General features: G+C 29.7%; 2 protein-coding genes across 2 annotated transcripts; one reads left to right on the top strand and one right to left on the bottom strand.

Annotated features, from left to right (window-relative positions):
* Positions 1-2,196: 2,196 nt before the first annotated feature.
* On the top strand, positions 2,197-4,955 carry FER1 (ferritin-1). Its single transcript, XM_004490955.4, has 8 exons — positions 2,197-2,588; positions 2,700-2,783; positions 2,963-3,023; positions 3,130-3,217; positions 4,203-4,264; positions 4,392-4,457; positions 4,617-4,680; positions 4,796-4,955. The coding sequence occupies exons 1-8, from the start codon at positions 2,302-2,304 to the stop codon at positions 4,846-4,848; spliced, it is 765 nt and encodes a 254-aa protein (XP_004491012.1). The 5' UTR covers positions 2,197-2,301; the 3' UTR covers positions 4,849-4,955.
* A 1,915-nt stretch (positions 4,956-6,870) lies between these two features.
* Positions 6,871-9,378, bottom strand: LOC101510766 (small ribosomal subunit protein eS4z-like). The gene is made up of 5 exons (XM_004490956.4): positions 9,238-9,378; positions 8,678-8,755; positions 8,408-8,588; positions 7,764-7,861; positions 6,871-7,485 (listed from the first exon to the last, which is right to left on the bottom strand). Exons 1-5 carry the CDS (start codon positions 9,238-9,240, stop codon positions 7,048-7,050), a joined length of 798 nt encoding a protein of 265 aa, XP_004491013.1. The 5' UTR covers positions 9,241-9,378; the 3' UTR covers positions 6,871-7,047.
* Positions 9,379-13,663: the final 4,285 nt, after the last annotated feature.

The raw sequence follows: 13,663 nt of genomic DNA, 5'->3' as shown, positions 1-13,663 counted from the left end.
TTTAAGTTTTTCAAAATAAAAAAAAATATCTCAAAAAAATCAAATTTTTATTTTTTTAAAAAATACTTTTATATTTTGATAAACTTAGTTTGAATTCTCTGGTATAAAAATAGAAAAGATAAAGTGGATAGTTTGAGTAGAATGGAAAATAGACGTCTTTATTTTTGTATGAATTGGACGTTTACTAACTTTATATAATTATAGTGTTAGCTGTTATCTTCACACTCTTGTCCTGATAAACATGAATCTAGTCGATAATATGACTAATATTGTTCATTTTTTATCCGTTGTTTCCCACTTAAAGATGTAGCTTTATTATATATTAAAATGAAATCACAGTAACTTCTAGACAAGTTTTAAAACAATAATACAAATTGTAAAATTAGTTTTATACAGAATATATTTATCCAAAAAAGTATATTGTTGGATGACTGTTAAATTTAGTTGTAGATATATATTTATATAATATATATAACTGTTAAATTTTTGTATGAAATATTGACCAATTTTTGTTAATTTGTAGGTAATTAATTTTCTTAGTCTATCTTTTAAAATTTTGATATTTCATAATATTTTTATATTTATTTTTATGTTTTAACCATTTATTTTTTATGAGAATAATATTTTAATTTAGATTTTGACTGAAAAAATAAATTTTAATTAAAAATTATTTAAACTAAAATACAAATTCTAATGTTACAATCAATTCAACTTTTGTTGAAGTTTATTTATCAAAAAAATGAGCTAATATAAAAACTATGAAAAGTAAATTTTTATAGAAAAAAGATTATTTGGAGTAAATATTTCGGAGTTATGTCGAAAGAGACATTCTTATATTAATTTTCAACAAAAATAAAATCCCTTTAAAATATTTGGAGTGGTGATAATCGACGTACACCTATATTTTAGAAATCTTTAATCAAAAAATACTATTTAGGATGATAGTTGTACCTCCAAATAATTTGTCATTTTATCCAAAAATACTTATATATATATATATATATGAGCATTTTCAAACAAACAAATGTGTGTGGAGATTCAATAAAAGATAAATGTGTGTGATATCAAATAATTGTCACGAGACAATTCTTTTAGCCAAAATTCAATGCTTGTATGAGTTTCAGAAATATTATATTTTAAATTTTACCAAGTTATAAATTAACAAAACAATGATAAAAAAAAAAAAAAAAACTTATTTCTCATCTAATCAGTAATTTTCAACAAAAAGAAAATTGTAAACCGGTTATTATTAATGGGTTCTCTTATGAGACATAAACCATGGGTGGTGTATTAAATTTTAAAAAATAATATTAAAAAATGCAAAATACAAATATTTAATTTATTATAACAGATTTATTTACCATTACAATAGGGTCAGTTCAACACTAAATGAGACCTAAAATAAATTATACAGTGAGGTATTTTTAAAGAAAACTATTTTTATTTTAATTTTAGTTTTAGTTTTTTCAATTTTTTGAGATGAAAAATCATTTATTAAATTATCATAATCAATTTCAATTAACATTTATTATAGTAGAATAAAAAAACGTTACATGGAATTAATACTTTTTTGTAAATTGAGTCAAGATGAAGTTATTTATAAGCTACTATTTTTTCTTTGGCCATTCATTGTTGTTATTATAAATTGTGTTATTTTATTGAATCAATATGAAATTATGAACTATTAGATTTATGTGAATGCTTTTTTTTTTTGACAAAATAAAATTCTTTTCTTTAAATTTAAAGTCCTAACTTGAACTTGAGTTGTTTGCCACTTGAATTTCACCAATATTATTATTATTATTATTATTATTATTATTATTATTATTATTATTATTATTATTATTATTATTATTATGTTTTTAGAAAATTACACCAATAAGTTGATACAACTTTATTTGAGTCTACCTTCCACTTATTCTAACTTAAATGACAGATGATCCATCAATTTAATATTACTTTCCCTTTTGGTCTCACTATGCTGATAGAAACAGGCATCAATAAAGAATCACCACATAAAATCATTCAATTCGACCTAAAAAGTATCTAGATATTTCTTAATGAAAATGATTGAAATGACAATAATACCCAACTAAACCACGAGCCTGCCACGCGCCCTCCAATCTCAACCCTCCACGTAGCTCCAAATCCAACGGCCATCAAACTCCCAATCTTCCAATAAAATCTCACACTTATCTCAATCATTCTCACACACAACACACATTCATCAAAACCCTTTCTATTCCATTTTCCTCCGATTTTCTTTCTTTCCGTTTTCGTTCCGTCGAAAATTCCCTAACCATGCTTCTCAGAGCCGCTGTAACCGCTTCTTCTTCTTCCTCACTTCCTCTCTTCAATTCTGAAAACTCGCGTTTGGCTCCGATTCTTCACAGAGGAAGTAAATTGGACCGATTGGTTTTTTCCGCCACCAAAGGCTCTAGCAATAACCGTATTCTAACCGGTGTTTTATTTGAACCTTTTGAAGAGGTTAAAAAGGAACTCGATCTTGTTCCCATTGTTCCACAAGATTCTTTAGCTCGTCATAAGTTTCATGATGCATCTGAAGCTGCTATCAATGAACAAATCAAGTTCGTTTTTCGTTCCTCTCTCTCTATTCCTTTTTCTTTTTTAATGATTTAAGTTTTTTTTTTTTTTCGATTAAATTAAATTAAATTTAATTTGTTTTTGTTATTTTGCAGTGTGGAGTATAATGTCTCGTACGTTTATCATGCAATGTATGCGTACTTCGATAGGGATAATGTTGCCCTAAGGGGTCTTGCTAAGTAAGTGAAATTTTTCATTTTGTTTTGGTTTGATTTGGTTTTCTTTTATAGGAATGATTGTTAAGTGTTAATGATACTGACACTAATATTTCGACACCATTATAATTTAGAAAATGGATTAATTTAAAATTGAATGTTAATGAGTGTTTTTATTAATTTTTTTTTTTTTTTGTTTATAGATTTTTTAAGGAATCTAGTGAAGAGGAAAGGGAGCATGCTGAGAAATTGATGGAATATCAGGTTTTTTAATTTTACTTAATTTATATCAGATTTTATTTTTGCTTTTTGGTGTTATTTAATGATGTTTGATTCTGATTGATTATGGTGTTTTGATTTTTGTTTTTAGAACAAAAGGGGTGGAAAAGTGAAGTTGCAATCTATAGTGAAGCCGCTTTCTGAGTTTGATCATGCTGATAAGGGTGATGCGCTTTACGGTTAGTTTCTTTTTTTGGTTCAGATATTTTGTTCTGTAATTAGTAACGTCATTTTTTTTTTCTTTCTTTCTTTTGCGTACGTTGTTCTGTATTTTACTGAATCCGAATAGTGATTCGTGACGTGTGCTCTCTAGTTTGTGGATCAAGTTATTTGTTTTATATGTCTGGGCACTTTGTGATTTTGGGCTTTGAAGATGATGGATGAATCGTGGGTTTGGATTAGTGTTTCATGAACATGAGTTTGAATAGAGTTGATTGTTTACAATTACTATTTGAGGTGTAATTGAGTTAGAACTAAAGTGAAGTGATTTATGTCTGAATGATTTTAATTTTTACTCCAAAAGCATGATCTAGAAATAGACAATTTTCAGCACAATACAAAATAATCTTTTCATCAGATTGAGCATGCCAGTGAAATCAATTATGGTATGAAGAAACCAAAACTTGGTTTTTTACTAAAATATTTATTGGAGGTTGAATCAATTCTAATACCACACATCTGGCCCTTAATTGGGACTATGTTGTAGAGTTGTAACCATTAAGCACTAGAGATCTGATCCTCTCCATTTTTTGTTTTCTTCATTTCTTCCATTGCTATAATTTTTGGAACCTTAAGTGATATAAATGCACACATTCCAATAATATGTGACTTTAATTGGACATTTATTACACTTACATCATATCAATTAAAATGTCTCTAAGAAATGGACATCTCAATTAATATGGTTATAGTGTATAAATGTCAAATTAATGTTACATATATCTCGATAGCTTCCGAATCATTCTGCAAAATATCAGATTACATTTATTTTTTTGTGCCCCCTGTGATTACTAGTTTGGAAGAACGATATTTGCTTCCAAAATGGTAAATACTATGAGGTGTTATTGTCTAATGAGTAACACAAGATGGGGAAGTCAACTTTGTAAAATTTACCTGCATGGACTCCCTATTTAATGAATTGAACATTTTTTTCCTTTAATGCAGCAATGGAACTCGCACTGTCATTGGAGAAGCTAACCAATGAAAAGCTCCTTAACCTGCACAATGTAAGACATGTTTGCTGGGTTTTGATTTCTGGTTATGCTTTGTATAGTTGTTTAGCTCACTTTGACATTGACATAGTTAAAATGAAAATTACTTTCCTTTAACTCATGCGTTTATGTTTTTCCATAGGTTGCCTCGAAGAATGGTGACGTGCAATTGACAGACTTTGTGGAAAGTGAGTTTTTGGGTGAACAGGTATGTATCAAATCGGTGTTGCAACTAACAATATTTCTTTCTTAAGTGTAAGGGATAGTATGCAATTGTTTGTAAAACATTTTATTTAACAAAAGACTGCAACATATCTTAATACATCCAAATTCTGCTCTTTAATTATTATTAATTTTCCTTTCATAGGTGGAAGCCATCAAAAAAATCTCAGAGTTTGTCGCTCAGCTTAGAAGAGTTGGCAAAGGACACGGTGAGATTTTCTATTTCTGCTTCATACATCTTACTGTTCTTACTTTGTTCTACTTTTTCTTGTCCTGTGCTTTATCGAAGTGTTAATTTTTCTGGCTTCCTCGGTGAAATTTCAGGTGTCTGGCACTTTGATCAGATGTTGCTCAACGAGGAAGCAGCTGCAGCTTGATAATTACATTTTTGTCTCCGTTTTCAGTCATTGTATCTGTTTTGCTAGAACTAGAAGTTGACACTGAACCGTAGCTGAATAAAATTAATGTGGAATGTTTTGGGTCATTGTTAATTTTCAGTTTATTTACCTCTTTCTACTTATACTTTCCTTCTTCTGCAACTTGACTAAAGTTAATCTAACGCTGGTAAATTGATTAAATGTCTGATAAAATTGTTTTCAAATAATATTACCAAGCGTACGACTTTCGCATATCAGGATTGATTTGAATCTGTTAATTCATGTTATTTGTGCTACTTTTTAAAATTTTCATAGAGTAGCACAAATACCATCAATTCAGCCACATTGTATCGTCTCACCCCAAAACATATCAATTACATAAATTTATTTATTGCTTACCAAAGTAATATAGATGTTTAACCTTTATTGATGTCACACGACAACGGTGGTTAAGAAGGATTAGTAGTAAAAAGCTTTTTTACGAAGGAAAATATATGTCCCATGAACCTAGCACACTCAAGACACCAAATGAGTATAATTTAGCTCTCCTAATAAAGGAATCAAAAGCTTTTTTTTGGGCAAATGAACTTATTTCATTTCAATAATAATGAGAAAATAATAGAAACAAAATTTTTCTTTACATGCATAATTTGATCATTCATCGTCGACTCTGGTTTACAACAAAAGAAAAAGTTTTAACTGTTTAAAAATTAATTTTAATTGTCATGCATCTAAGCATCACAATCCTTAAAAGATATGAATTATCTCTAAAAATTTAAGCAAAGGAACTTTGTTTAAAGGATATGCTTGTGACACGTAATGAACTAGAATATATTTATAAACATAAACTTGTGCTATACGTGGATAATTTGATATTTCATCATTGAGTATGGTTTACAGCAAAAGAAAGGTCTTAATTGATTAAAATTTAAGTCCGCGAGAAAAGCTTTAACGATAACTCGATAAGTGTATTTTGTAAAAAGATTTTATGTTTCTTCGTTGATATCGGATATTTTTATCTTTAATATTAATATGGGTTCTACTTTCTAGAGAAACTTGCGAGTATTATTATAAGGTAGCAAAAAAGGTTGCGAATTGGTGATTTTGTATGATATCTAAGAATCTTACGAAGACTATTCTAGTAACAAACAGACTGCTGATGTGACTTTAATAAAACTATGGAACAAAACTCTCAATTTAACAGAATTAATTATATCAGTTATTTACAATTTTTTTTAAAAAAAATTAATTCAAAAATTTAGAGAAAAAATGATTTAAATTTTTTTAATGATATCAGTTATTTACAGAAGTAATGATATCAGTTATTCACAAAATTTAGAGAAAAAATATTTAAAATATTAAAAAAAAATTAATTTTTATTAATATTTTTTCAAGAAAATAAATCAAAATAGTAAACCTATAAATCCTTCCCTTAAAAATAATAGATTAAAATTTTTAAAAAACTATGGTAATAGATAGTTTAATATTAAGAACTTAGTAAAAAAAACATTAATAGAACTTTATAATTGACAGTTCTAATGGTAACACAATTTTCGATTTAAATTTTGAATAATCCCAAATATTCATAAATATTAATAACAATCTAATTGGTGATGGAAACTGTCTTGGTCATCACCAGGGAATAGAATGAAGCTAGTTTCATATATAGGTCACTCCCCTTACCGACCTAATGCTCATATATCTGTCCCAATGTGCAGAAAACTAACATATACTAGAAACGAGGACATACGAATACAGATTGCTTCTTGCAACCGTTCCGGTACTAATCGTGTCATTAATCTTGGTGTTCAATTTTGTAAAAAGGGTTTAGGGTCCTAAACATTAAAATTACCCCATTTCATTTTCCTATTCAAACTTAATCATACCTAAAAAAACACAGGTTCCTGCATGGCCAAATACCAATCCTCACAACATTAACGAGTTACAGGGTATCATACAAAAAAGCAATAGAACTAGGATTTGTAATGGCAAACCCACTTCGGAGATTCTATACGACCAAAATAATTCAAAACTACGGAATGAAAATATTCCTTCATGAATAAATATAGCAAGCACAATAACAGATGTATAGTTCAAAAGTCAAAATTCAACTGATAAAAACTCAGACATCAGAAACCAAATAAGTTGGAATAAAACTAGAAAACACTCAAGTCTATTGTAAACTCATTCAATAACGATTTAAGCAGCAATTGCTTGTTGGGCTGCAGCAGCCCTTTTTCTAGCTTCCTCAATGACGGTTAACTTAATACCCTTACCCTTGGGAAGAGATACCCATGGCTTGGTTCCCTTGCCAATAGTGAACACATTGCCCAATCGAGTTGCAAATTCATGGCCAGTAGCATCCTGAACATGGATTGTCTCAAAAGTTCCCTTATGCTTCTCCCTGTTCTTGATCACTCCAACACGACCCCTATTCCTTCCACCAGTAACCATAACTACATTCCCAACATCAAACTTGATGAAATCAACAATCTTGTTCTCCTCAAGATCAAGCTTAATTGTATCATTAGCCTTAATGAGAGGGTCTGGGTAGCGGATAGTGCGACCATCATAAGTGTTTAGGTATGGGATACCTTTCTGTCCAAATTGAACTGAGCGAACCTTGCAGAGCTTGAACTGCCATGTAAACAACATAAAAAAAAACATGTAAAATTATAGTGGTAAACAAAATACAAATATTTTGATCAAATTTATACAATAATATTTCACAAACTATAAAATTGATGAGATTAAAATAAAAGGTGAAGTATCATCAACACTGGTGATACTTCACAATAATATTGCACTTTTGCACATACAAGAAACTTAACAATATAAGCCAACAGAGTTTGCTGTTGTATAAAATAACAGACTAAAACTTAACAATACAATCTATTCAGTAAGCAAAAAAATACCTTAGCCTCATCATCCCTGACTGAGTGGAGACGAAAACGGCCTTTGGTGTCATAAAGCAGGCGGAAGTTCTCATTTGTTTTGGGAATTGACACAACATCTGTGGAGAGAAAGAAACTTTGTTAAAAACCTAGATCATACCTCAAGCCAAATAAAAAACTTTTGTTCAGGGATACATAAGACAATACAACATATCTATGCAGCGAACTATGTTTCAACATATTTAGGAACAACAGTATATTGTAATTCAGTCATAAAAAATGCCAAAGAAACTAAATCAGGAATTCATCAACCATAGTTCTGTAAATCCAGTTAATATATAAATTCTAGCTCAAAAAACATAATCAAGAGCAGTGTTGTCAAAAAAACCACTACAGCAGCATTAGAGCATAGCAGAATTTGAACAAATTGCTATTGTTCTGAACTATGCTATTTGGTACAAAATTTTGTCAAACAGTCTTTTGCAGCGCTTTAGCACTATAGCATAGCGGGATTTGACCAAACAACTATTTCCCACAATCTGGGATTGCAACACTGATCAACAGACATATGAATCTACAATACACAATAAGACGTCTAGAAATACTGATGAAAAATCATAGCATACAAATCACTCAAAGTAATTTTACAAAGGCATGCCACATACCCATGAATCCAGCTGGATAGGTCTTGTCGGTCCTGACTTTGTTGTCAACAAGGACATGGCGTTGCATCAGAATGGCAATGACCTCACGGTATGTCAAAGCATACTTCAACCTGTTTCGCAAAATGAGAATGAGTGGCAGACATTCCCTTGACTTGTGTGGTCCAGATGAGGGTTTAGGAGCCTATACAAATTTCACACAGACAAAACTACATCAGCCATTGAAACACACTTAATATAACCAATTGAAAAAATATAAAAACTTCCACTTACAAAGGCACCACCCAATTTGTCAAGCATCCAATGCTTGGGGGCATTGAGCCTCTTCAAATGCTTCTTCAATCCTCTCGCCTGTCACAATCATAAAAATTAAATTTCAAAATTCAAACACAATAATCAAATGGATTTGATCGTTTGATCAAGCAATTAATTAAAAAAACGTATAATCATATTAAACGAATTAGATTACATAGTTTACTAAGCTACGAATTAAATTTCATATCAACACAAAGAAAAATATATTATATTAAAGATCTAAATTTTTTCCACTTGAATCCATAATATACTATACATTCGGTGCAAGGTAGAACCCTAAAAACGTTTAAGCACAGTAACGACGAAAGTAAACATATTGAAACATAGTGATTTGGAAAAGTAAAACCTCAAAACGTTTATTACAAGCTTCAAACTTGTGAGTTCAAATATTATCAAAAACATAAAAGAAAAACAGTTTACGAAAAATACCGAAAGCACAAAGAGACATATAGTTGCAATGTGAAGATGAGATTTAGAAAAGCATAAAGAAAAAGGAGAGGCGGAAGGAGGATACGAACCATGTTGGAGTTGCGAAACCAGAGCTAGGGCAACGCACACTGGAGAGTGGAAACGGAATAATAAGGAAGCATGGGCTTCTTTATTAATAGCTGAACCCTAATCCATGAATCATGAGGTATGGGCCTCGTGGCCCATATTCGTTAATCAAAGTTTTTTGGTGTAAACATTGTCTTCTTAAAAACAAAATAGATATACTTGTCTTTCCAAATATAACATATTTTTAATAGTTTTAGAGTTTGTTTGTTACATAAAGTTTTAGTTTGTTTGTTAGAGTTTTTGAAAAAATAAAAATAAAAAAATATCTAAAAATTATTTAAGTGAAACATTGTTTTTAATAGTTTACCTAAAAAATATTTTTTGTAAATGATTTTTTTTAAAAAAATAATTTTTATTAAGACACACAAAACAAACAAAATCACTTTTTTTGGTTTTTAGCGTGAAAAAAAAAATGGTCTTTACTAATATACTATATTTTATTTTAGTCTGTTAAATTTGTTTATATTGTAATTGATTTCTGTAATTTGTTTATATTAAACACATATTATAGAAGTAAACCAATTCAAAATATTAACAAATTTTGCAAGTACTAAAATAAAAGGCTAAATTACATTTGTGGTCCTTTAACTTAACTTCAGGTAACGTTTTAGTCTTTTATCTTTTTTTTTTCTCGATTTAGTCCTTTATTCCTAACAATATCAAATAAAGTATGAAAATATGAGTTTATTTGAAGATTTGCGTTACGAATTTGATGAAATTTGTATTATATTGAAGAATATAATTAATTTTATGAGTTTTGATTGAATTTTTTTTTGAATTTTTGAATAAAAAAGGATATCATTGTTGAAATTTTAAAACATAAAATATCAAATTGTCACTTAAAATTAAAATAAAGGACCAAGTCGGGAAAAAAAAAAAAGATAAAGGACTAAAATGTTACCGGAAATTAAGTTAAAGGACCACGAATGTAATTTAGCCAAAATAAAATAACATCAAATTGTTGGTTGTGGAGGAATTGTGTTGCGCGAGCACGGTGAATGGATTTGTGGATTCTCCAAGTACTTAGGTTTGTGTAGTGTGTTTGTGGCACAATATTGGGGAGTTCTTTAACATTAGTTCGAGCTCGTAGTTTTACTATAGTAGAACTTCATGTGGATTTTAGAGTACTATTCTTTAACGCTTGCTATTTGGTTCAAAATATTAGTAGATTTTTGGTGATGAATGAAGAAATCAAGACATGTCATTCCTACAAGGAAGCTAATTCATGTGTATGTGCTCTAGCGAATTTGAATTGTGATGGATATACTTTTTTTGATGATTTGTGAGCATTATCTTTTTTAGGTTGTGGCCTTTTTAGTAGTTTTTGCTGGAATTTCTACTACTCTATTAGTTTAGTGCAAGTTTTACTTATAGGGCTTCAATGCTTTTTTCATCTCCAAAAATTACGACGACACAAAGGAACGTGAGAATATATTTTCAAGGATGAAAAATAAATAAATAAAATTTACACAAATTAAAAGTAAAAAATTATATAATTATAAAGACTCGATTTTCTTTGTTTATAGTATGGGTGGACAGATGTGCCGCACCAACCCATAACCGTCTGACCCTTGCGACCCACATGCAAATGGGTGGTTTGAATCGAGTTGTCGGATCTCGCAGGTGAAATTCAATGGGTGTACACGGTCTACTTTGGTCGGGCTCAGATGAAGAAATTGAATCCATCGACAACCGAAATCGACCGCGCAATACACATGAGGTATTATGTGACATTGAGACCCAACCTTGCTCTGCATATTTTGGCCCAGTCCATTTCAATTTTTCATATAAAATCGCTACTTCCCGCAAACCCCAACCGCCCAAGACACCATCAATGTTTTCCATTTCATTTCTTTTCTCTCATTTTCAACTATCATTTTCCTTACCTTCGAAACCCTAGCCACACATCTTAGTATCTTTTGATCTCATCTCTCTAGTCTCTCAAGTTAATCGACCTATCTTGTTGTTGCTTCTAATATACCTACATTTTTTCTCGATTGTTATTTCCCTCATTATATTATACCCTTTTTGTTTTCACCTCTTCAACCACAAATGGAGAAGGTGCAAAAAAGTGTTGAAGAAAGCTCACAATTCCACATAGAAAGGTACTCGTAGAACGTTTTATGACTTTTTGTTATGGTTTCCTTATTATTTTTTGCAATTACGATGTATTTTTTATAACTAGCATTTTGATCTTGTTAAGCTTTCTAAGATCGGGAGCATCCTTTTTGTTTATTGGCTCAGAGCATCCGAGAGCAAGAAGCCTATAACATAAGGTTAGAGTTCTATGAGTATTTTGTTAAGTGTATTATGCATGTTTTTTAAGTTTTTGGTCAAAGGGTTTACTTTCAATAGCTTTCTGCCTCTTTTGGTTTTAAATTTTTCTAAATACTTAACTATTATTTTCTAATTATAACTTTTATTTTATTTGAGGCTTTCTGTTGTTGTTCCTTGGAATGATGCAACAAGGTTCCCTTGGCAGTAGAAAAAAAGTATTGAAATCAAAGAAAAGTAAGTTCTATGATTCTTTTTTTTATCTTTTTTAAGACTTGAGTTAGTTGTTTATGAACCAATAATTAATTTGTAATGCTTGTACAATGTTTGTATTGTTATGTGTATTTGATATTTGTATACCTCTCTTTTTTAAATGTGTTTGATAATGTGTATTGTTAATTATATCTTATTTATTTTATATTTCATTTTGTTTTGTTGTATGTTAATGCTTATATATAGTTTTGGTTCAAAGCTTCTATGGTTAAATTTGTATCCTTATAAATTTTGAATTTCAATGATTTATTTCAAAACTTGTATTGTTTTTTTTTTTTTTTGGTACTTTATGATAGTTTATCAAGTTTGTTTATGGTTTTATATTTTGCTTCATTAATATATTGATTATGGTTTTGATTTTTTTATTCAATCTGTATGCTTATAGATGTCATTTTTCTTATGGTGATGTTGATAAATTTTCGACATTGTTTATGTTGGTGTATTATATTGTTATTACACTTGAATGATTGCTAATCAATTACATGATTTTCATGTCAATGATATATTTCTTCAAAGTTGAAAGTTTGCACTATCAAATGAATGAGTTTCATAATTATTATTTATACATCCATGTTATGTATTAGTTAATATGTTTAGTTTTTGATTTTATTAGTTGATCACATGACTTATGTATTGCTTCTCTTGTGTATATGCAAAAACCACGTACCTAAACAAATTACTATGTTGTACTGAATCTATGAAGCCTTTAATCGACTTACCTTTTAAATTATAATTCTTGTTACATGCAATTTAACCATTTGAACTTGTTGCCAACAAGTTGTGGTGAAGGCATTCCTGTAAATTTAGTTTAAATTTCAACCTATGTTGTCAGTCACTGATAGCGGCGCAGAGCGTCTAATCCCGAAAATGAAATAACGAGATTGTGGATGGCGGGATTACCGTTATTGTGAAGATGAAAATCAATATATTGACTAAACATAAAATACAAACAGTGGACAAACATATTAAAAAAAATACACACCAATAAAAGGGTAATCATAGTACTTTATATTTCATAACTAAAATGTAACATCAAAATCAAGATCTAATAATAATCCAAAATAAGTTTAAAAAGTAATCGAGTTATACTGTAATTTCAAAATCATGCAAAATTATCTTCCGCATCTTTCATCACTTGATTCAAACTCCTATTCTTCCACCTCCTCGTCTTCATTAGCCATAGTTGCAGCGAGTCTTGATTGGTGTCTAGTAAGTCTTGATGGTTCATTAACCCCAGCTGCATCACCAACAAATTCCCAAGTCAAGCAATCTTCTCCAAAAATAGAAATAGAATGAGGAAAAAAACAAACAAAAGTGGAAGAAGAAGGAAAAGAAGAAAAACAATGACAGGAAAAAAAAAGTGCAAAAAGATAGCATTTTGAGTGCAAAAAGATTCAAATACATCTTAGTATCTTTTGATCGCATCTCTCTAGTCTCTCAAGCGCAACGTGTCGACGCATTTGAGCGCTATTTGCAGTTGCATTTCCCGCAACGGGTGACGACAGTTTCACGCCGAGAGGCGTCGCAGAGATGGCCATCGCCACAACATAATTATGCTATTGCGCCCAATAATGCTGCAATTGACAACATATGTTAAACATTTGATCTTGTTGCCATCAAGTAAGTGGTGAAATCATTGTTGTAAATTTCTTTAATTTATAGCAATTAAATATAGATATTGATTACTTTATATTCTTATGAAATTTTTATAATAAAAATTACAATTTAAAAATTTCAACAATAATGAACATTATATTTGCCAATAGTAAAAATTGACATTTGACCAACAAAATTTGGCTCAGAATGTTGTTTTTTAAAATTTGAAATAAAAAAATAAAAAAT

This window comes from Cicer arietinum, chromosome 2 (assembly GCF_000331145.2).
Source record: "Cicer arietinum cultivar CDC Frontier isolate Library 1 chromosome 2, Cicar.CDCFrontier_v2.0, whole genome shotgun sequence".
Taxonomy (NCBI): Eukaryota; Viridiplantae; Streptophyta; class Magnoliopsida; order Fabales; family Fabaceae; genus Cicer; species Cicer arietinum.
Note: the sequence above shows the minus strand (reverse complement) of the source record. Positions and strands in the feature narration are given on the sequence as shown.